This window comes from Brienomyrus brachyistius, chromosome 2, assembly GCF_023856365.1.
Source record: "Brienomyrus brachyistius isolate T26 chromosome 2, BBRACH_0.4, whole genome shotgun sequence".
Taxonomy (NCBI): Eukaryota; Metazoa; Chordata; class Actinopteri; order Osteoglossiformes; family Mormyridae; genus Brienomyrus; species Brienomyrus brachyistius.
Window position 1 is genome coordinate 47,784,639 of NC_064534.1, and position 23,852 is coordinate 47,808,490.

At 45.1% G+C, this 23,852-nt stretch overlaps 2 protein-coding genes and 1 long non-coding RNA gene across 18 annotated transcripts in view; 1 reads left to right on the top strand and 2 right to left on the bottom strand.

Annotated features, from left to right (window-relative positions):
• Positions 1–9,778, bottom strand: part of LOC125721396 (probable E3 ubiquitin-protein ligase HECTD4) — a 52,750-nt gene extending 42,972 nt beyond the window's left edge. For 11 of the 15 annotated variants that reach the window (XM_048997366.1, XM_048997362.1, XM_048997355.1 and 8 more), the window contains exons 1-4: positions 9,168–9,778; positions 4,254–4,798; positions 2,981–3,070; positions 981–1,108 (exon numbers count right to left, since the gene is read on the bottom strand). In XM_048997366.1, coding sequence (XP_048853323.1) covers positions 981–1,108; positions 2,981–3,070; positions 4,254–4,798; positions 9,168–9,314 — 910 coding nt within the window. In that variant the 5' untranslated portion in view covers positions 9,315–9,778. The remainder of the gene's footprint in view (positions 1–980; positions 1,109–2,980; positions 3,071–4,253; positions 4,799–9,167) is intronic. The other 4 variants (XM_048997371.1, XM_048997370.1, XM_048997345.1 and 1 more) reach the window with 1 other exon arrangement.
• Positions 9,779–9,801: 23 nt separating this feature from the next.
• On the top strand, positions 9,802–14,140 carry LOC125721588 (uncharacterized). The gene is made up of 3 exons (XR_007385840.1): positions 9,802–9,904; positions 12,259–12,510; positions 14,027–14,140. It is a non-coding gene; the product is annotated as an uncharacterized LOC125721588 (long non-coding RNA).
• On the bottom strand, positions 11,927–23,014 carry LOC125721469 (group 3 secretory phospholipase A2-like). Of its 2 annotated transcripts, none has more exons than XM_048997415.1 (7): positions 22,254–23,014; positions 20,695–20,827; positions 19,596–19,730; positions 13,994–14,097; positions 13,102–13,231; positions 12,640–12,759; positions 11,927–12,301 (listed from the first exon to the last, which is right to left on the bottom strand). In XM_048997415.1, exons 1-7 carry the CDS (start codon positions 22,819–22,821, stop codon positions 12,109–12,111), a joined length of 1,383 nt encoding a protein of 460 aa, XP_048853372.1. In that variant the 5' UTR covers positions 22,822–23,014; the 3' UTR covers positions 11,927–12,108. The 2 variants fall into 2 exon arrangements, with proteins under 2 accessions (XP_048853372.1, XP_048853363.1); XM_048997406.1 differs by having other exon boundaries at positions 13,994–15,285.
• Between the last annotated feature and the right edge of the window lie 838 nt (positions 23,015–23,852).

Consider the following 23,852-nt stretch of genomic DNA (forward strand, 5'->3'; position numbering starts at 1 on the left):
ACCACTGTTTCTCCCTCTTCCCTTGTCTTTATATCTCATTCCCCAATTACAAGGAACACACACAGGTACTGGGTCCCTGCCATAATCTCACGGTTTCTGTCCAGCCATTTCAGGACCCTGTTCCAGTGCTGGGAACCAGAGTCATGAACCCAGCGAACCATGATGCAGAATCAGCAAGCAACAAAACATCATCTGATCTCCAAGAACCGGTGAACTGTATAGGGGCTGTGACCAGAGCACCTTCAATCATTTACTGGCAAATTACGGGACGGTTGATTCACTGCGGACAGCAGACACAGCATTCCAATGGGGTCATCGTTACTCTGAAGCATCCGGGGCTTTTGTCTGGTTTTGATTGACCTCTCCAGAGTTTCAGCCCAAAATCACATGACCATGGTGCATCGAAAGCCGTAAGAGATGTTCTTTAGACTAGGGACTCCCAAGACCTGGTCCGTTGCAGTATTCTACAGGACTGCTGCATGCTAGGGGTTTTACAGAGGGGTTGGTTAATCTCCAAAAACAAACAATACATTTTCAGTAATCCCACACGATTAGTTTGCATCTGAAAAAACTAGAAAACCTATGAAATCACTGGTCAATCTGCCGGCACCAGCACCACTTCCCTTGGCAGTTTTACTGGTCTGTGAAAATTTTGTGCAGCACAAACCGGGCCACGGACATTAAAAGGCAAATTAAAGTGGCCTCCCCACACACTGTCAAATACACAGAACCCAAACCCACACTAAAACACACAAACAGCAGCAGAGAGCAAATAAACTAAAGAGGCATCAACACAGTGCGCATAACCTACGTAAGCTTTTGTTTAAGAGAGATGGTCACCCAGTGAAGGCGGGAATTGAGGGAGATCACCAAACCAGGTCACTCGGGGATATAAGCTGAGGAGCACAGATCATCTGAAAATGCACAGAGACCTGCAGCACTGCACTGTGGGAGTGCATGGGGGCCGAGCCGCAGCTCACCTTTGCTCTCAGAGCCTGCCGCAGTGCTGTCTGGTGCTGGCAGCATATCCTCGAAACCCCAGGAGACGCTGTGCTTGCTGCCCAGCAGGCATGACGGCGATCCCGGCCCTCCCTCGAGCAGCAGCAGCCTATAGGAGGTGGGGCAGGGGGTCACATTCTAAACAAGACCATACTGGGTTAGTCCAGCCAGTGCAGGCTAAAGTGCATCTACTACAGGAAACAGTAAGCAGTAACCAGTTTGGCAGCCTTCAATCAACTGCTAGCAGGAAGGAGGATGAAGAGCAAAGGAAGGAGCAACCTGGAGAGCACAGGGCACCCGCATGGAATACTGTGCTGACAGCCTCACTGGCCACTCGCATGGCACTCACACAACCTTGCGGACCACTCGGACGACCACTCGAATGGCCACACTGTGTTGATAGCCTTGCAGGGCACTCGCACAGCCTCGCGGGTCACTCACAGGGAATACTGTGCTGACGGCCACTCGCACAGACACACTGTGTTGACAGCCTTGCAGACCACTCGCACGACCACTCGCACGACCACTCGCACGACCACTCGCACGACCACTCGCACGACCACTCGCACGACCACTCGCACGGCCTCACTGTGTTGACAACCTCGCAGGGCACTCACACTGCCTCGTGGACCATTCGCATGACCACACTGTGTTGACAGCCTTGCAGACCACTCGCACGACCACTCGCACGACCACTCGCACGACCACTCGCACGACCACTCGCACGACCACTCGCACGACCACTCGCACGACCACTCGCACGACCACTCGCACGGCCTCACTGTGTTGACAGCCTTGCAGGGCACTCGCAGGGAATACTGTGCTGACGGCCACTCGCACAGACACACTGTATTGACAGCCTCGCAGGGCACTCGCACAGACACACTGTGTTGACAGCCTCGCAGGCCACTCGCACAGACACACTGTGTTGACAGCCTCGCAGGGCACTCGCACAGACACACTGTGTTGACAGCCTCGCAGGGCACTCGCACAGACACACTGTATTGACAGCCTCGCAGGGCACTCGCACAGACACACTGTGTTGACAGCCTCGCAGGGCACTCGCACAGACACACTGTGTTGACAGCCTCGCAGGGCACTCGCACAGACACACTGTATTGACAGCCTCGCAGGGCACTCGCACAGAGACACTGTGTTGACAGCCTCGCAGGGCACTCGCACAGAGACACTGTGTTGACAGCCTCGCAGGGCACTCGCACAGACACACTGTGTTGACAGCCTCGCAGGGCACTCGCACAGACACACTGTGTTGACAGCCTCGCAGGGCACTCGCACAGACACACTGTGTTGACAGCCTCGCAGGGCACTCGCACAGACACACTGTATTGACAGCCTCGCAGGGCACTCGCAGGGAATACTGTACTGATGGCCACTCGCACAGACACACTGTGTTGACAGCCTCGCAGGGCACTCGCACAGACACACTGTGTTGACAGCCTCGCAGGGCACTCGCACAGACACACTGTGTTGACAGCCTCGCAGGGCACTCGCACAGACACACTGTATTGACAGCCTCGCAGGGCACTCGCACAGACACACTGTGTTGACAGCCTCGCAGGGCACTCGCACAGACACACTGTGTTGACAGCCTCGCAGGGCACTCGCACAGAGACACTGTATTGACAGCCTCGCAGGGCACTCGCACAGACACACTGTGTTGACAGCCTCGCGGGGCCTTGCAACAGAGATGACTTTGAGTCATCAATCCACATAGTCTGCATACCACATGACGAAAATAAAGAACCCAGAAAACCCAATCAAATCGAGAGCACCATTTTGGGCTAGTTGAGAAACTTCAGTTTTACTCAGTGCCCCTTTAAAAATAGATCCTGCATGCTATTTAACCAGAGATTATATGTGATGAAATGATTACAGACAGAGTGGAGCCAGTTAAAGCAGAACACCAACGGACTGAAGATTGACTGACATAAGAGAAGGTGAGAGAAGGCCCTTTCTTTACCTGTACAACACGTCGGCTACTGGAAGCTGCCCCAGGTCTGTCTGCTTCTGTAAGAGGTGCACTGTGTGGATGAAGGTCTTCAGTGAGCCCCTGAAACAGGAAAAGAGGCCGGAAGGAAGCCCATTAGAGCAGGAGCAGACTCTCCAGCAGCCTGGAGTTGCTGTGGCCTTTGTGCCACGTGTTTCATCACAACACCTGTGGGAAAAAAGTAGCTGACACAAATGAACAACAATGCCAGAAACTGAAGATACAGTACATTATACCAAAGAAAGTGTTAATTAATGTGATAGCTGGTAGTAAGTCACACACAAAATATATCTACAGTGATAAGGACAACAGGAAAACAACTGCGCTCATTCTGTGCCTGTCTGTGTAATCAGTATATGACCTTGTGAGTCAGTGAGTGGAGTCATCAGTGGGAATTCCGAAACTATACAGCATTCCTATACCCACTTGGATTGGTGACATCTCACTAATAACAACCACACTCACTAATCATACATGTACTTAAGGTTTCACAACTTTACAAACATCCGGGACAGATTTTGTATTACAAGTTTTTCCGCCTTTTTAAAATGAACATTAACATTTTAAAAAGTTTTTTTTTCCACGCACACAAAAGTAAACTGGATTTAAAAACCACACGTGACACAAACTCTGGGGGGAGATCTTGGCTAAAAACACAAAGAACTTCAGGGTTCAGTTAGAGAACCCTGTTCAACTAGGGGGAAAAGTGCATTCGCTGCAACATCAGGCATCTCTGAAGCAAGGCACAAAAGGGGACATTCTGGAGTGCACACCAGCAGCAGGACACATTTACATTCATTTATTTACTTGATAGTGTGGAAATCCTGGAGTCAGAGAGGAGGCCAATCAGCGCCACTGCAGCAGCTGGTTAAGGCCCTTGTTCAAAGGTCCAGCAGTGATATGATTACTGTGTTTGCTACAGGATTTGAACCCACAACCTGGACATGGGAACAGATCTCTAACTCAGATCCCTAAACCAGACAAATCCAAGCAATAACAGGACAGGAACATGGACAAGCTGCCTTGTACAGTACTGCACAGCCCACTAAGCATTAACACACAAAAAAAAATGAAGCAGCACTGACCTATTTAAACATGAAAGAGGATCGAGGTTTAGTATGTCATCTGTGCTTCCCTGTGAATAAACTAAAAAACACTAACTCACTAGAGTATCTGTCATAACTGAGTGTACAGTAGCCACATCCCCCAAGAAAGCAGCAGCCAATCAGCAGTGACACATTCTCACCTAGCACAGGCGAGTGCCACTAGGGCGGCGGCGGCATTCTCTCGCTGGCGGCGGGCGTGAGGCTGGAGGCTGGCGGGTCGCTGCTGCCTCTGGCCCGGCGCCTCCTCGTCCTCCAGCCAGGAGCAGAGAAGGCCCTCCAGGCCACTGAGGCAGTCGGCGGGCTCCTTGCTCAGGCTGAGCGGCTGACAGTCACGCAGGCAGGCCAGCAGTACCTCAGCGGTGACGCCACAGAGCGCCGGGTCGCTCCGTGACTGCGACTGCAGCAAGGGGAAGACCAGCAGGAGGCCCACGCGCGATGTGAAGGGTGCCTGCTCGGGCTGTTGCAACAGGCCCTGTCGCTTAAGCAGGGCCAGCGCTTCCTCGTCGCCAGCACCCTCCCGCTCCTGCTGCTCTTCCAGGGCCAGCTGCCGTTGCGCCCCCCAGAGGCCGCGCAGTGCATTGAGCCGATACTCCAGCAGACGGGCGTAAGCATTGCTCTGGTTCCCACAGACGGCGCGGAGGCGCTCGGCCAGCTCCGCCGGGTTCTTCGTCTCAAAAGTGAGAATCTGCGGGGTATGGGGGGGGGAGGGTCATTGATTAATTGATTATCTTATAATACAGAGGCTTGCATGGTGACCATAACATCACTGCATGTGAACTCCTTTAACTAAAGGCAGTCAATCTTGAGTTGGGCCAGAGCAGTCACAAGTGGGTCATGACTCTACAGCCTGATGTTTAACTCGCGTCCTGAGGGCGAGCGGCAGGGGGACAAATTTTCACTAAACAAGATTCCCCTACAGCTGTTCCCCAACTAAGGAAAATTCCAAGGGACGAGCCCACGTAACAAGCATGATTTGGCTCAGCGAGCTAGTCTTCTGGTTTTCAAAGGTGTGGGTTCTAAACCCAGTACCAGAAATACCATGACAGCACTAAATCCTCAAAGCTAGCTGTTCATGACATGTCACCAAAGGCAGCCAGACCTAAACCAAAACATTCAGGGGGCTGGACTCGTCCCGTTAAGGATGCCGGGCAACGCATCTCCCTGAAACCACTAATTTAATCCACCGCTCAAGGAACTTGACTTCAAATACACGTAAATGAATCCACAAAAATGCCAAATTGCAATACCTTAAAATCACCAATGCACTTAATTCAAATTTGCTCAAAAAAAGCATATTATAATGATCATGCAGCAAGACTGATAAGGTATAATCATGGCGGCCTCAAGCAATTCAGTTAATGGCCATGCAACATCTGCACTTCAACAACATTTTACAGATATTGATTTTCAAGTGCCCCAAGCTTATTGGTCTTTTGGGTGGGGGCGGGCGGGGCGTTACAGCATTTAGCAGGTGCATTTTATATTGATTCCGTTTTGGGAACGATGCTAATGCTGCCGTAGCATCCCGTCATCAGAGGGCGGGACTACACATCTCCACGGTAAGGCAGCACAGGCGGGACCTGTACAGGCTGCTGTTAAAGCAGACGGGAGAGAGGAGGGGGCACATTAGCTACATGTGGATCAGCAGATTTAGCTGGGCCATACAGTAGTACGAGGGGGGAGGGGGGCAAAGTGCAACAGAAATGCATCGGAATACAATACAGGCTGTTTGCTGGACGTCCGATGGGGATATTCCTCTTGTGCTTGCTTGCCTTCTCTCTGCTTCTCTCACTCCCACACACAGACACACCTAACCATCATATATGCAAGATCTTCAGAAATCACATGACTACCACGGAGATCTGAAACTCATTCACATTAAGTGGGGGGGGGGTGAGGCAGGAGAGGTCAAGCCTCTGGGACATCTGTTCTACCACTGGGAATGGGGACCACTGCACTCAGCCAAAGCCACTGTGGGGCATGACGATGAAATGCAAATTGAGAAAGCTAATGGAAGAGGGGGGTGGGGGGGTCAAACGAGCCAGGGATGCACCATGGGTCTCAGGTTACACAGGGGCCGCTAGTGCACTGCAGGCTGGAAACTGAAGACTGCCGCCAGCCGTTTTGAGCACAGGAGCTGTGCAGCTCCTACATGGCTCTGAGCACCAGGCCTCTGTTCAGCACCAAACCTGCATGTTACGACCAGGGAGGAGAAGAAAAACACCATCCACCATAGGAGGAAGGCTGTCACATCACCCCAGCTTCCTCCTTTCAGTTATCTGACAGAAGCTCCACCATCAGAAGACAGAGATAACAAAATGACAGTCCTGTGAATCAACCTCCAGCACCACCGAGCTGATGCGACCATTTTTATTCTTAGCACAAACTCAAAGAACATGCAGAATTTTTAAGTGAGAATTCACAAGTTACAAGTATGAGTAGAATCGGGAATAAGGGAAACGTGCACAGGGCAGCTGGAAACAGGATGCGGACTTGGGACTCTCTATCCAAATCCCAACAAGAGCTGTACAAATGAGAAAAAAAATAAAATTTCAATTTGATTTGGATGGATGGAATTACCAATGGCTTAGCTGTGGTCTTTTAGTGGATTTAGGCAAGTCTGGGATATTCCAAAAATTGTATGTTTAAACGGTGAAGGAAACATTGTAATCTGCGACCAAACTAAAGAACCACAGAAAAACGAAGGCATCCTGGGGGGCACAGGAGGGCGTGATATCCTAGCTAGGGGCTCCCAACCTCTGGTCAACGACCAGTATTCCACTGGACCACAGGATACTGGGGGTTGGGTAATTTCCAAAAATAAATTGTGTGTTTCCAATGTTTTTTTACAACTCCAACCCTCAATCGGCTCCATTTTACTGGTCCATATGATGTAAATAGGTTCCAGACATCAAAAGATTTGAGGACCCCTATTCTAAGCCATCTCCAGAACCAAAATGAGCTAAGGGATGAAGTTATTTGCCAGTCTTCATCATTAAGGTTAACAGCAAAGAGAGAATTAAAAACTGGAATGCACATTTAGCATCAGGGCTGCTAAATGTGACGGCGGAGTCAGCCTCCACTGCACTCCTTCTCCTGGCCGGGACCTTAGCACAGACCTCTGATTGTGTTACGGACGAACCCCACAGATGAGAGTGAGGGCTCGGGTTACGAATCACTGCGGACAGCACGACCCATGAGCACCGCGCCTGGCGAGTTACCAGGCAAAACCAGCTCTCTCCAGAGCTGTACAAAACTATTTTGACATATGATGTTATAAAAAAAGTGTCCTGCAGTCTAGTGCTAAACAAATGAAAGTAAAAAACAAAAGAAAAAATGTTTTAAATCAGTGTTGCCATCCCTGGAGAACAGCATCTTTGTTCCCTGCTACTTCTGACGGTTGCATAGCTGTCAAAAACATCCATTCTGGTTACAGTGCCATTAAGCACTTTGCCTACAACCTTTCACAAACAGACACCCAATTCAAACAGAGTAAACACACACACACACCTGGACATGGAAAATCTGCGTAAGTAAAAGTTAAGGGTGACAAAAACATGGAGACAGCGTAAAAAATTTAAGTAATGTTGCAATAAGTGTCAAGAGGACAACATGAGACTATCACATCTCCTTTTTGTTCTTTAAAGCACTACTCACATATTTTGTGCTAAAGAGCAAACCCACTTCACCTTAAGGCTTGTTCACAAAAACATAACCTCAAGGCCAAAATTTTACTGCCATTTGTCAGTCACCACTCTCCCACTTGCAGGAATTCTTTCTTCAAGCAGGATTTTTAGAAAACATTAACTATGACAGCTTGAACTCTCTATTCCAGTTTATTTGATTTTATTAATTTCTTTCCATTTAACCTATTGCATATGCATAACCTGAACTTCCATCACCAGAGGTCTCAATTTCCAGTAATGATTTTTGTGTTGGAATACAAAATGCATATTGAATGGAAGTTATGCCTGCCAGTTAGCATGCACATCAGCCTGGAATGCACAGTAATTCAATAACTACTGAAGACCCACAAAAGATACCTTTAAAGACAGTATTCACTGACAACAATACCAGTCATTTACTAACCTAACAAACACAAAAAAATCAACACTGCATATTTCTGAAGGCCCTAAACTACCTTGGAGTACAAACCATTACATAAATGTTGCAAAACTTACATCACTTGACATGGTTATTAAGTTATGGCATACAGCTGAGATTTCACATATTCCTCTAAATGTAGAACACAATTCAGCAGTTATTAAACAGCTGATTAATGGAGAATGGCATTAACATGTATTACAGATGTTATATCTCTCTCTTGGTTATACCTTAAGTCTATTCCATGTAAGGATGTAGTTAAGCCCTTGAACTTAGTGCTGAAGCCTACAGCTGCTTTCCCAAATTCAAACAGCACTTCCTACAGGCCAGGTGAGCATGTGGGTGGGGGGCAAGGGCCACAGAATGCCATGGATGATGATACTCCTTATCAAAGCTGACATACGATCTTCAGTCAAAGCTACAACAGCAAGATCACAAGAGCGGCCAGGTCCGCCTAATGAGACGGCGTAAACAAGGGGATTTAAACCCTGTTAAACCTGCGGGCAGTGATGCAACCCTGGCTGGGGAATTAGGGAAACTGGGTCTTAACTAGCATAGGGGGGAAATGAGCTTGATTGCAAACTAGTCCAGAAATTTCCACAAAACGCCTGGGGCCACTGTAACGGGACCGACACCCAAAAGCACAAGATTATGTACGTTGCCATCCAACTGTCACCAGGATAACAAAATAAAACGGACAAGCCAGCGCGTCCGTTATATTTACTCACAATAATAAACCTGCTTAATTAATGTCTCCTTCGCAGGTGGTTAGTTAAGGTGGTAACCAGCTAGTTAGCCAGAGGCACGAGAGCCAGCGGGTGAAACGTGAGACAACGAACCGGCGGCCCCGAACCACGTACACTCCGGCAGGTCGGACCGAACCGGTCCAAATTGGCCGAAAACAGAAGCGGCGTTTTTTTTAGTTAAAACCTTTATTACTTCAAACTCACCTCCTGTTCAGCGTCCCCTTGTTCCGAAACCCCGATCTCACTGGGCAGTTCGGCCAGGTCTGTGACCCGAATGAGCCCATCGTGCAGAAAGATCGTCTCCTCCTTCACCGACAGCCACTGGGACGAGTCGGCAGCGCCGGAGCCCATGTCTCTCCTCCGAAGCAAAGCCCAGACGGATCGAACATTAAAAAAAAATTAAATATAATTTTTAATATTTTAGGTGCTCCTAGACGGTAGGGGGAGGGCTCTACGCGACATACATGGTGCTGTCAGTAACAGAAGAGGAAGGCGAAAAACGGGACAGGGCGTCAGCCGACGGCGCCGGACACCGCGGCTTAGCCGGGATGCTAATGCTAGCGCAGGAGCGGGCTGCTTCTCCGCCGCTTTCTCACTAACGCGGTGGGCGTGACTGCGGCCGCGAACGCTACTTCTTGCACGGCTCAGTTCGGGATCCCGAGCGGGCCGGCGAAGCGACAAGGATAAAGGAGAGGGAATGGAGAAAACCGTAAAAAGCGCAGTGTCGGTGGTCCTGCTCCTCTGGTTATCGGTGGCCAACCAGATAATGGAAGCCCCGCAAGCTGTCAGTGAGACGCCATGTTTCCTAGGCCAAGCGCTCCCAGAATGCACCGCGCCCCACGATAAACATGACAACAAATGAGACGGAGCGCTGAGCTGTTAGTGCTCCATTAGTACATATCCAGGCAGGCTTCAATGGCAGTTCCATCTACATATATACTGTACGTATTTGCATTGCAATTCTTTATTTTACTTTACAAGAAAGACATATATTTCAAATGTAACATATTGCTTGAATTACCCGATTTGCATATTTACAAGTGTACCATACCTAATATGTTTTAATATAAATCTGAGCTTAGACATTAAAAAGCCAGACCCCCTTACCTACCATGGGTAATAAAGAGATATATTTGCCAGTCTGCGGTAGATAGCCATCGGAGCAGCTGGCGGTTTCATACCTCGCTGTCATAAAAAGTCATAAAAAGGGAACAGTAACATCTTTTTCTAAACTTTCTAAAAAAATACTATTTTGAGGTCAAATATATGACAAAAGCGTCATCAAGCGGTTAATCTCGTGTATAAATTATGTATCGCTAATTCCACCAGGGGACGCCAGTTGCACATTTTTGCAGCCTCTGCGTTGTTCGTCTATGCTCACATTTGTGGTAAACATCTTGATTAATTTGTGCTAAATATCGTCCATATTCCAGCAGAACTCCCACCTTAAATTATCTTACATGTACCATGACCAACTCTAAATGTATAAACCAGCTTTGTGTACTAGATGTTCTGCTTTATGAAACAGAAGTGACGATGAAAGGACGTTTTTACACCGCAAATACATGATTTTTTGCACATATACATAGTATAATTATGAAACACATTTAACTATATGCAGAATATAACAAAAGAACACAGACGCTCAGCAAAGCAACCTTAAATAATATACAAAACACAGATACACAGTACAGACGCTCCACCATTTACGAACTTTCAACTTACGAACTTTCAGACATATGAGCGAAAAGGACTGTAAGCCCAAATTGTGTTCATTGGCTTCCCGTTTCCTGTCCGCAACACCAATTTTTTTTCTTTGCACCAGTTCCGCCTAGTATGACTTCTGGCCACTACTCCCGCCGCACAGCAGCGTATCGTGCGGACTCCCAGCATCTTAGTTCTTAGTACTTGCGTATACCCTTAAAATGATCTAGAAAAAAAAGTCTAGAACATCTAGAATGTCATTCTCGGTGTTTAACCGGTTTGTAAACATGTGTATGTCAAATGCCAGAACAGTCCCATTAACACATGACGTTGGGGCCCATTAGCAGAACACACTATCAATGGGTCTGTATGTATTTGACCACCCATATGGGCTTTCTCCACTGCCCCACTCAAATTGGTGACTTTGTGGAATCACTCTCTGTGGCATGTAATAGGATTTTCTTCTCAGAAAGTGTGTAAGGCTAATTTTGGCAAAATGAAGTCAAAATCATATTCTGTTAGTTTTTCTGTGTTTCATCATTTTCTTTGTTATGGATTTTCTAACACACACAGTTTTCAACGTGTTGACCTGTATGAGCTGAAATATACCAGATACAATTCAGCATTCATTTTGGATTTGTTTGGAATTATGTGACTGAATTACTCAACATCTTGGTAACTAAGTATGACGTGCTATTGGCCTTATTAGGAAAATTCAGTCTCAAGACTGGCTCACAGCCTTACAGAATCAATATTCACAGACCAGCACAGCACTATGCTGTAGGACAGGACAATCAGTGCACATTTGTTTTTCCTCTCCTCACTTTCCTCTCCGCATAAAATAGTGACATTTTCTTTTTAATTGGTTTTGTTAAATTGAACCAACTGAGCAGCATTAGCAGGAAAACTTAACAGCATTGGATTAATTGCTACTGCCAACATAAAAATGTAAATTTACCTTCGTGTCCTTGTTCCAATCTTCACTGGAAGCACTCAGTGACTGACAGTAAAAATAGAGCACAGACAACTATTTTAAGATATAAGGACTGTTTGCATGTTTACTGTATAATGAACTCACGAATGATCTCTAAATCTTTCATCTCCCCTTTCATGGGAATTGAATGTGAATAAATTATATTCCAGGGGCATTTGTTCACATTTTCATTGGTATGGAAATAGTGTACCTGTCATGATTACATAATCATCACAAACAAGTTTAGAATGGTTACTTCACAAAGATGTTTATTTTAGATGTCATCTTGTAGAAATAAATAACACACAATGAATTATAATTATAGACAATGCTTGGTTTTAAAAAATACAACAGTAATAGGCATACCAGCTATATCCTACGTTTACAAATAAAAAATAACTTATTTACATTTAAAAACATGCTTAAGTTTAAAATTTTGCTTGATATACTCAAATATTTCCAAAGGCATTATTCATGAAAGTCTGTAATTCGAAGACATTTGTTGTGTAGCCTGAAGGAGGCGCTCCTCCTCAGAGATTTCCTTATCTTATCTTTCTTGACTGTGGGGGCTGCTTCTTCAAGACTTTTCTCACCCTGTTTGTGCTTCTTCGTATCCAGTGTCAGCATGAACTTCTCCACCTGGGAGAGGGAAGCTGGGCAGCTGGGGGAGAAGAGATGGATCATCACAAAACACTTCATAGCAGAGGCGCAGACACCCAAAGGCCAGCCCTGTCCTGCTGATGAGGCTCCTAGTGGGGCTGGAGTGATGTATCACTCTTCCCCTGGCATACACTTCTCTCGAGCCCAGTTATTGTGACAGCAAATATTCTATACAATATCTGCATTATGCCACCAGCTCTTGTGAAAGAGGTGAGAAATTTGCTCAAACATTTAAACCATTATTGGTGTTGATCCAGACAATTGATGTACGCTCACATAAATTTAAGCTGAACGTTCCGATATGTTAGTGAAATATTCAGTATTTCTGTAAGACCTCACCGGGAGATACTGTGCTCAGGGCAGTCTTTGAAGACAAAGCATGATGGAGACAGCGACTCCAGAAGCAGCAACATGTGTGTGTCCATGGGGTATCTGACCCTTCTGAGTTCCCGATACAGCCTGTGAGGAGAGGGGGAATGTCCCTTTAGCCATTTCCAAAAGTGGCAGGGACAGCTGCGGATGAGATAATATGGGAGTGGTGTGTGGCTCTGCTGGTTAAGACCGACTGCCCTTATTCAGAAGGTTGCAGGTTCAAATCCCATAGATGGCAGAGTCATTTCACCATCAAGCCTTTGAGCAAGGCCCTTAAGCTCAATTACTCCAGGAACTGGCTGATCTTACTTTGAAAACATCTGCTAAATAAATAATATGGACCCCTACACCTTCATCAATGTATGTTCAACTGTGAAGCTTCCTCTCCAGTAACATTGGGCCCCCTGTCTGCTTCCGCAGCAGTCTCACCTGTGAATGCAGTTACAGTGGTACAGCACCTTAGCCTCTGCATTAAACAGCATGTATTGCCTTTCCTGGGGGAGGATCTTGTATCTGCACTCTTCTAGGGACCTGTAGTATTCACAAAGCTGCAGTCTGTCTGCAACACAGAGTATAAGCAACATCTCCTTACTGGCCACACATGAGACATAAGTAGTCAAGTTAAAATCTGTAACAGCAAAACCAAAGCAAGTGCAATTTACACAAATGTACTATAAACAGCAATGCTGTGTGAAATTTGGTCATCACTGTATCTTGTTCTTATAATGGGCCTTAGGTAATGACACATTACAAAACAAGACTCAGAATGACTTCACATTACTGGAATATTTCTGTAACCTTCAACTATCATTTTAGGCGGTGTATATTATGGGATACAGTTAGCCACAGGTAATTCTTGCATCTGCAGATTCGGTGAAGCTGGAGGGTAAACCTCTGCCAAGCGAGCTGTAACTCCAAGCCCGTGCATGTCCTTTCCACTAGCAATCACCTCCGCCTCCCACTTCAAAAGTAAATAACCTGATAAGCATGTACATGTATGACATAATTCAGGGTTTACTGCATACAAAGCCTCTTTTAAAACCACTCTGAAAGCCTGCATTAGGGTCTTCCCATATGCCACACTAGCAAAATGAGATCAAAATGAAAAGAATGTGCAGCTGATATGGACCATTAAAACTGGTCCATATGCTTTTCAAAAAAATTGAAAAGCAGAATTTTGTATCATTTCGTTTAATAAACGCAGCCCATAACCATAAGGCATATTCATACACTTTCTGCTTGAACCTATTAGAAATATTTCAATTTAAATATCAAAATAATGAATTATTCTGTTGAATTTCACTTCAGTTCTGGCTGATACCTTTGTGCCTGATTTCTGCACTGTGTCTTTCAGAGGAGCCATTACTTGGGGTCCAGGGCTGTGTGACAGTCATACCATCTGCGGAACCCAAGAGGTTGTGGATTCTGGGGAGAGATGTGAGATCTATCACAGGTGTGCTTTTCAGGGTGGGCCCCTGTGTCGGGGATGAGACTAAGAGCTTCATGCAAGTGTTCTTTCGCTTTCTCCTGCCAGAGTCCTTCCCCTTTCTCCTAGGGCCTCTAAAGTTGTCCCCTCGAGGTGGGTCCTTTTGGCCATAGCCTACTGGTCGCTTAGAGTGCTTTATCTTGGGGTCTGTTGATTGGCTGGTTGGTGGGATGTTCTTGGGATGCTTTGCTCTGGAGCATTTTGATTGGTTGGTTATGGTTGCTGGGATGTTCTTGGAATGCTTTGCCCTGGAGTGTGTTGATTGGCTGGTTGTGGTAGGCGGGATGTTCTTGGGATCTTTTAGCCTGAAGCGCGTTGATCGGGCAGTTGCAATTTGGATAGGTTGGAAGTTCTTGGGATGTTTTGTCTTGAGATTTGCTGATTGGCTGGTTGAATTTTTGGTAGTTAGAAAGTTCTTGGGGATTTTTGTCCTGGAGCTCGTTAGTTTGCTGGTTGTATTTGGAGCCACTGACATTTTGTTGGAAGGCTTGTCCTTGGAACCTGCCAATGGGCTGGCTTTATCACTGCTGGGTGTTTTATTTAGTTTTGTCCTGAGACTTTGGCTGGTTTTGGTGGGTGGGGTACTCTTGGAGGGTTTTTTCTTGGTACCTGATGTTTTCCTAGGTTTAGTGGTTGGTTGGTTTAGTAGTTTCAATCTGGGGCCTTCTGATTTGCCAGCTGAGGCTCTGGTAGGCGGGGCATATTTGCTGTCCTCTGTGTTTGTCCCAAAGTCTGTCAATGGGCTGATCGTAGTTGTTGCAGGTGATGTGTTTTTTGATGGTTCTGGCCTGGGGCCCACTGTTTGAATATGTATAGCCCAGGTAGGTGGGGTATTTTTAGTTTTAGAGGATTTTTTCCTCGGTCTTGTCAGTGGGCCGACCATAATTGTGGGAGGCGAGATGTTTGATGATTTCAGCCTGAGGCCTAGTGACTGGCAGGCTTCAGTCGAGGCGTGTGAAGTGTTCTGGATGACTGTGGCTGGGGAGCAGGTGGTGCTCTGGAATCCAGCCGTAGCTGCAGTAACGAGAGGAACACCCACCCTCTCATGCCTGCGGGGCAGGTGCATGCTATTGTACAAGGCAGGACTTCTGAAGACCGCAAATGGAGCCACCTGGGTCTGCTTACATCTGCCGAGTCAAGAGAAGCATCAAAAACTAGAGGCGTCAGCGTACACAGCCTACAGATTACAGAGGAAACAGTGCTAAAAAGTTCATCTGTTTCTGTCATATATTAACTTTAGATTTAATAGAAACATTAGGGATACCAAAATAATTTGTATAATGAAACTCTGACATGCTGAAAGTACAAATCCTTTCAGAGAGAAGAAAATTCAGTAACACTGTGTCAGGGGCACATATAATGTAGTAGTGCACTTTTACCTAATGCATAAATTAACCAGAAAACAAGTGTTCGTTACATACTGATCATCTGTTCATAATTAATTAAGCATTAACATATGAGAAGGAGTGCAGTTGTACTCCAATACATCACAGTTGTGATTCGTAATGATTCGTAGTGATTCGCAATAACACTCGAAGTCGTGCGATTGTACTCCAATATACAGTATCACAACCGCACTATACTTTCGAGTATGTTATTGCTTTTATACAACAGTTCATCGAGTAGCACTTATAAGATAACAGTGATAAGACACCGCATATTTTGTTTATTTAAACATTTACGAGTTCACGTAACCTCAGCGAAAGTGGGACGGGCTAACGCGGCCAAACCTTCCACACAGCTGGGAAATTCAGTCTATAACCGATATAGTCTAATATTGCCGGTGTCAGCGGTGAAACGACTAGCCAGTAAATTAGCGGAATAACTTTGCAATGCATATTAAAACCATACCTCAGGTCTACAAAATAAAATATTGTGGCACTCGAGTGGCGAAAAGAGTGAGATCATGAGGCGGACAACAAAGTTCAGTTATTAACAAGATCTTTTATTTCCCGATCTTTAAAAGGACAGCTGTAAAAGATCGAGCAAGAATAAACTCACTTAAACACAGATGGGGGAGCCTTTACGAAGACAAGAGTGGAGACTGGCAGTAGAGACAGCGCAAAGAGTTATACTCTGAATTCTTTTTTCCAATTCGGTAGCTTATAAAAACTTAAAATCCGAAACAGGTCAAAAGAAATCCAAAAAAATGAATACATACAAACCTTTAATTTACTCTCACTTCCGCCTACGTTCATTTATGAAACCGGTGGAAACGCGGGCAGGTTCTCAAAAGATACTGAGTGAGATCCAGCCCTACACCGGTTCCGTGTTTGAGGAAAAGCGACATACCTAACCTTTTTAGATACAGCCGTAAAGCGGAGTGATACAGCTGAAAACCGCTCTCATATAACGCTTCTTGTCCAATCAGATTTCTTAATCGGAACTACCTGTTGTATAATTAATGATAACAGTTCATGTATCTCATAATTACTATACTGGAATCTCAAAATGGTCCAACAATGTTCATGGGTGCCCTGTGGTGGACTGGCATCCAGTTCAGGGGGTGCCTCCACCTAGTTCACCTGCAGCTGCCCTCCCACCATGCTGACTAGGATAACTGGTTGCAAGATGGATGGCATATTGAAAGAAACATACAATTATTTTATTTAACTTTTTTTTCACTACACCAATTCATCAAATTGTAACAGCTATAAATTTACCATGTGCAGCTCTGTTTTATTGCCTTGCTGTGGGGTATAACCAGAAAAACCTCCCAAGACCTCCCTGGAATTCTACATCCAGTTCATGGCCAGAACATTTCTAGCTGCACTGAATGATCAGTCTGTGACTAAATGAGTAAATTATGTTTTAAACCCCCTTTCATTCATTTTGTTCAGTATTCTTCTTACAGGATTCTTCCTGCCTCAAATAATTTCAGTTTTTTTGCTATGCCTGAGTCCCTTGCTCACAGTTAAACGGTATCTCTGAGGTGAGGGAGGTCCTAGTTTAAAACATGCCATTTGGCTTTCTATCAGAAAAGCAAAGGTGAAGAGGTCGTCTCGGCCAAGATCAATGAGCTCAATCAGCTTAGCCTCATGCCAAGCAGGTCTGTGCAAGCACTACAATCCACATGGTCTTTTCGCTACTTCTCATCTAACAGGATTGTCCTGAAAAACCAAACACTTCTATCTAAAGGTCACAGCTGGAAATCATGAAAGCACCCCCCCCCCCCCCATGAAACATTTTACTGCATTTACCAATTAGAGGATATTCACTCATTGTCCAGGGAGGTGTTCTACAAAACAGGATTTCTCATTTAGCTGGGTTAACTTAAGCTAGAAGCAATGATCTTCCAATAAGAATTTAGGTAAGGAGCATTCCTATTGGACAATCATGCCTTCTAGTTTAAGTTAACCCAGCTAATTGAGAAATCCTTCTTCGTGGAATGCCCTTCAGGTCAGCACTCATCCCATCCCTCCCTTTGTGTCTCCTCCCCATTTGGCCAGCAGGTGTTGATGACCATTCCTGTCCTCCTCCCTCTTTCTTGCCTTTCAGCCCCAGTGTGTCTAAACCTTATTGTGTTTTTGTCTGTTTCCCAAAATGCTGCATACGTCAGAGGGCTGAGTGTGTGGCTTGGCAAATGTTAACTCTTTAGTTATGGATGCAAGGGTGGTCTCAAGTCAGCTTCAATCCATCCATCCATTTTCCCAAACGACTTAACCTTCTGGGTCATGGAGGGTCTGGTGACTATCCCAGAAGCTACAGGCATGACGCACACTCACATTCACACACCATTCACTCACACACCATTCACACCTATGGGCAATTTAGTAACTCCAATTAGCCTCAGCATGTTTTAGGACTGTGGAGGGAAACCGGAGTACCTGGAGGACACCCCACAACGACATGGGGAGAACATGCAAACTCCGCACACATGTAACCCAGGCAGAGACACGAACCCGGGTCCCAGAGGTGTGAGGCAACAGTGCTAACCACTGCACCACCACTGCTGATTACTCGCTTAGCCAGATGTAATTGTTGACAATTTGGCCTGATCCTGGATCTGTCGGTTTTTCTAAACTCTTGCTGGATGTACGTGTTGTCATAGCAGCACATCCAAATCCTCAAACCTGCTCGGAACAGGTTCGTTCTATGTAAACAATGAGTAGCTCACACACTTAATCAGTGTCCGTGCATGGAAATCAGTTCAGTCATGGCCTCACCATTCATGAATGAGCGACCAATTGATATTGGTGTGCAAATAATATTAAGGAAAATTAAAAATTGAGAGGGTTCTGCGCGATCGGCAAGATCCTTTATTGTTGCAGGATGATATTCTTTTTGAACGATACCACTTCAGCCAAGATGGAATATTATATCTTAAAGATTTATTAGCTGCGTATAGTATAAGTTGAACTAGGCGAAGTCAGGCTCTCACAGCCAAACAGACAATGCGCATTGTCTTGAGATATTTTGGAAGTGGCACTTTTTTGTATATTGTAGGCGATACGAAAAATATGTGACCCATCACCACGAAATGAGTCTTATGGGTGTATTTCTACCAGTGCGACTTAAGACTCATTTCATGGTGATGGGTCACATATATCACAGAGTACAGTTTGCCAGGGAATTCGCAATTGTTTTTGCCGGACACCTGCGAGTGCAGGCAATTAAAGATGCGTTTTATGCAATTGCAGGTAATGTATATGCAATAAAATTACAGTTCTGTAAAGAATTTAAAAATCACACTAATATTCTCATTACCCAGAATTCCCAAAGGTTTTGTCTGCCTCCTTCTTATTGGCTTCAAAAGGAATGTTTTAGAAATATTAAAGATTTCATACATTTCATATACATAAAATTAATAAACACATACACACATACTAAATCTACTAAACAGCCGCGTTTGAAAAACCGACTTATCCCAGATGAGTTTCGCCGGCATTAACTTATCCAAGACGAGGCATCTGATCTTGGATGATTTAAGCGACGTACGGAAAATACCCCGTTCCTGTTTGTATTATTTGTGTTTATTATAAATCCCTAGTTCTATGATCGTTATTATAACTTGCTCCACCTGTTGCTTGTTGTTCCGTGTCTCGGTTGATTGGTTAATTGTCATGTTCCACACCAGCCCTCTCGTTAGTTGGTTACGTGTTTATATTTAAGTGCCTACATCTTCTTTGTTCTTTAGTTAGTCATTGAGTGTGCTGTGCTGTGCTGTGCTGTGCTGTGCTGTGCTGTGCTGTGCTGTGCTGTGCTGTGCTGTGCTGTGCTGTGCTCTTTCCCCCTCGTTGTTACATTTTTTTAAATATTTTTTTTAGTTTTTTAGTTAGATTTGTACTGAGATCCAGCACATGATACTAGCTAAACTCCTCAGCTGTTATCTGTTCAGTAGTAAATGTCTGCGAGTGCAACAACATGCTACATGCAGTCCTACATGTGACCTCCCTCCCACACACACACCAAGCTCGGCCCTAGAACTGGCACTCACGCTCCCCACCAGCTGAGCTGGGTGCAGTACGGCTTCCTGGTCAGTCTGAAGCAGGGGACCTTGAGCATGGTGAAGAAGCTGAAGCCCACCATGTGTGAGACGGTGTCATTCACCTCCAGCAGGCACTGCCGGAACCTGCCAGAAGAGGGCACAGGCGCACCATGGGTGAGGGCACTGTGAGGAAGCCCACTGGGCAGCCTGACACATGAGAAGACCGGAGACTTCCTTTTCTACCTCTGACCTAAGCAATGCACCAAAAATACATACATCTGTATAATTACATAAACTGTAAAATATGAGTCATGTAAGTCTTTTGACACCAAAGAAGCTGTTAAGTTAAAATGACAACAATGACAATAATCTTTAACAGTATGGTCTGTAAACTGCTTTATGGAAGGCTGTCTTGTGGAACAACTTAGCTGACAGATCACATGATTCCCTGTTTGGCCACCGAACTTGGGTGCTATATACATTGGCAATGGTAGCAATGAGATGTTGACATAACAGGTGGAATTGTTTACACTATCTATTTGATTTAACCAATCAGAGTTAGACCAGTGATAAATATACCTACTATAAGACTTAAAGCTGGGTTTCTCATACTATATACTACTATAGATATACTTTACATGATATTACAGTTTCCTCTAAAGAGGGAAAACACCTATAATAGAGTTTAATGAGAAGACCAGTGGAGGTGGGTGATGATAGGCAGTGCAGATGTTATAGAAGGGGGTGTACAGATAACAATCCACTGATGATATCAGTCCGTTACAACTAAGGCATTGAAATAATCTCAAACAAAGGAGTTAACAATTACCTTGGATCATTACAATGAAATGTAAACCTCTGCTTTGAAAAATAGCGTGCAATAGAAGCTTGAGCACATTCCCAGTCACTGAGATGGAAGATTCTAGGTCAACATTATTTAACAATGACCTCCACGTTTAGGCTGAATGATGGATGATAATCACCTTTATTTATCACATATGAAAGCGTCAAATGACACATAGAAGAGTTATGGCCAAATAGATCATTCCAGAAGGGTTAGGAATGCGACGGCGCAGCCCAAGGGATGACTCGTGCTGATCTAACTCACCTGCGATCGCAGTTGCAGTGTGACACGGTGAAAAAGTGGTGATTGAAGACGCCGAAGTTGACCCTGAAGGGGGCAATGGTGTGTTCGCAGTGGTCATGCTCACGGCAGCACTGGTCCGTCTGGTTAAACACGCCTGCAATGGACCAGTGAGGAAGTATTTAGGAACATCTCAGCACACCGGCAGATTTTCCAAGGAGCTCAAGATGTCCGCCAGGAGTTCAAGCTCAGCACTGATGCTTCCTAAGAAAGGTTCAAACTTAAAATCACAAAGCCACTAGATGAGTAATTATAGAAGATGGATGGATGTTATCAAGGAGCTACCTTTTGGCGGAGGATATTATCAAGGGTAAATACGGAGGTCATTTTCTGGTTTTCTACAGCCAATCAAAGCCATTTTTAAAAAACTGAATGATGAGCGACCATTGATTAAAACAAATAGCGAATAAAGTCAACATGGTTACAAAATTTAACTTCATTTCTTATTTTAAGATTTCAAACTTCAAAAAAAGACTGTAAATATATTCGTGTTTTGCAGTTAAGGTCCGGTGTGTTCGCAATGACCACTAAGAGAAGTTATATTCAGCCTACGGCCTATCTATATTGCCTAAAAATTGAAATATAAAAACACAATATAGGATAAATGTAATTTAATATTTAAATATCTAATGTCAGGGGCGGACGATCTTCTCTGGGCCCTAGGCTGACGTGGGTAGAGGGGCCCCTAAGCGGGCAATTTGAGCGATATTTTGGGGCCGAAAGAGAAGCGAGAGAGAATTATAAACGATACAAAAGGAATAATGTACTAATAAATGCGCGCGGTGCCAGCAATAATACATACCGATGGGGGGTGGGGGAGTTGAGTGCTGACGGTAAAATCCGCCGATCGACGTCAGGGGGGAAACGCGCCAGCAGATCGATCGGCCGAATATAAGACATTTTATTATCCATCCATCCATCCATCCATCCATCCATCCATCCATTTTCCAAACCGCTTATTCTACTGGGTCGCGGGGGTCCGGAGCCTATCCCGGAAGCAATGGGCACGAGGCAGGGAACAACCCAGGATGGGGGGCCAACCCATCACAGGGCACATTCACACACACACCATTCGCTCTCACGCGCACACCTACGGGCAATTTAGCAACTAGCCTCAGCACGTTTTTGGACTGTGGGGGGGAATTCGGAGTACCCGGAGGAAACCCCACGACGACATGAGGAGAACATGCAAACTCCACACACATGTGACCCAGGCGGAGACTCGAACCCGGGTCCCAGAGGTGTAAGGCAACAGTGCTAACCTCTGCACCACCATGCCGCCCCGCATTTTATTTTGTAAAATAACCATGCCGCCCCACATTATAGATTGTAATATTTTAACCATACATTGTATTTTATTTTATTTATTGAGTAGACATTGATCTATTTATTACCAAAAAGAACAAGTCGAGATCCGCAGGCCCCCCCTATAATGCCCCCCTCTGCTTAATGCCATTCAAAGTCCTTGGTTTTCACTCGTTCTTCACTAGGCTATTAGTTGTTTAGGCAGTTTACTTACTTACCTAAATCGCCAAAGCCCACCGCCTTGCTCCCTGTGCCACACCAGAGTGTTCCGGGGAAAATCCAAGATCGCTTGTGGCGCCGGAGTGTCGGAGCCGTCTGGGAAGGTGTGACCTGTAAGTCCAGCGGGTCATTGGCGGGCACTGTACCGCAGGGGCCCCCAGGTATCAGGAGCTGGCTGATGTTAAAGCGATCGTCCGTTTCATCACTGAATTCATCTGCGAGTTCTCCGCGGCAAAGAGACATGTAGCTGCCAGTGACAGAGGGATGGTCACTTAAAACACACTCCACAAGTCGCTGTTCCTCAGTCCATGTGCTTTGATAGAGCTGCAGCAACCTGACGGCATGCACCCCCGCCGATTCTCGGAGGAAGCTGTATCGAGCGCCATGTGCGGCGGAGCTCCTCCAGAAGCAGAAGTTATTGGTATCTCGGTCCATTTTCGAGGAAGTGGCTGCATTGTATTTCTGTAAAAATACAAAAACTACCAGCAGCGAGACTACATTGAGCGAGTTTCTCATTTCCAGACGAAACAAATTAACGGTACAATAAATTACAAACCATTGAGGCATATTTTACTGGGAAGTAAGGTGAAGCTGCACAGCCACAAGAGAAGTTCCTCATTTGCAGGTGTTATTGCGTCGCTAAACGTGATCAATCCAGGCTGAATGCAGACTTTAAAAGTTGTGCCATTATACAGTAAATGTCGGAATACGACGAGAGTTTCATTAAATCACGAGAAGTATGCGTTTTTGTGGTATGAAAATAGACGACGGGGAGGAGTATTCTTCCCTTAGGTTAGGTAAAGGTTTGGGCGGGTCCGTAGCCTATGGAGCTCTATTCTTGTATATGCATATGGAAGGTTTAGTTTTGCATTTTTAATCTATTTTGTTTATAATTTGTTTTATATAACATATATTGTTTTAAGACAATGCACAGCATGGGTTGTACACGAAAAAGTAAATTAATCAGGTTAACGTGGTGTTATGTTCCCAAGGCGCTCTAACGCATGTGGGTGGGTCTCTGTAGGCGCTTTTTATTGGGTCATTTTACTCGTAGACTATTGTGAATGAAAAGAGCACACGCGCCCACAGTCTTAATAGGCTCTTGTAATCTTTTTATTGGTCTGCATAAACCAAATCCAATGTAAAATTTTACATGCAAATTCAATAGCAAACATACTAGAGTTTCTTCCCTTCTACATGCACTATATACAAATAAGTCAGTCACAATTCATTCCATTATAGGCAGAACATAGCCTACAAATGTGCAAAATAAAACTTTTCTAAATGAAACAGGGAACTGATAAATAGATAAAACATTGGTGAGTGGAGATGTCCTTAAAACTGAGTGCACCTCTAGATCTTCAATGAGACACCGACAAATTAATATATAACATGTAACTGCGTAACTCAATACCTAAAACCTAGGCCTATTACCTAACTTATTACTTAATCACCTTTTTACGTTTTTCGTTTTCTACTTGAGAATAGCAACTTTAAAACATTTTACATACAAAACATTACACGTAATCCTCATAATGTTTTAGTGACTGTTACGTTTAGATTATACCAACTTCAATAAAAATGTGTTACTTAGGGAA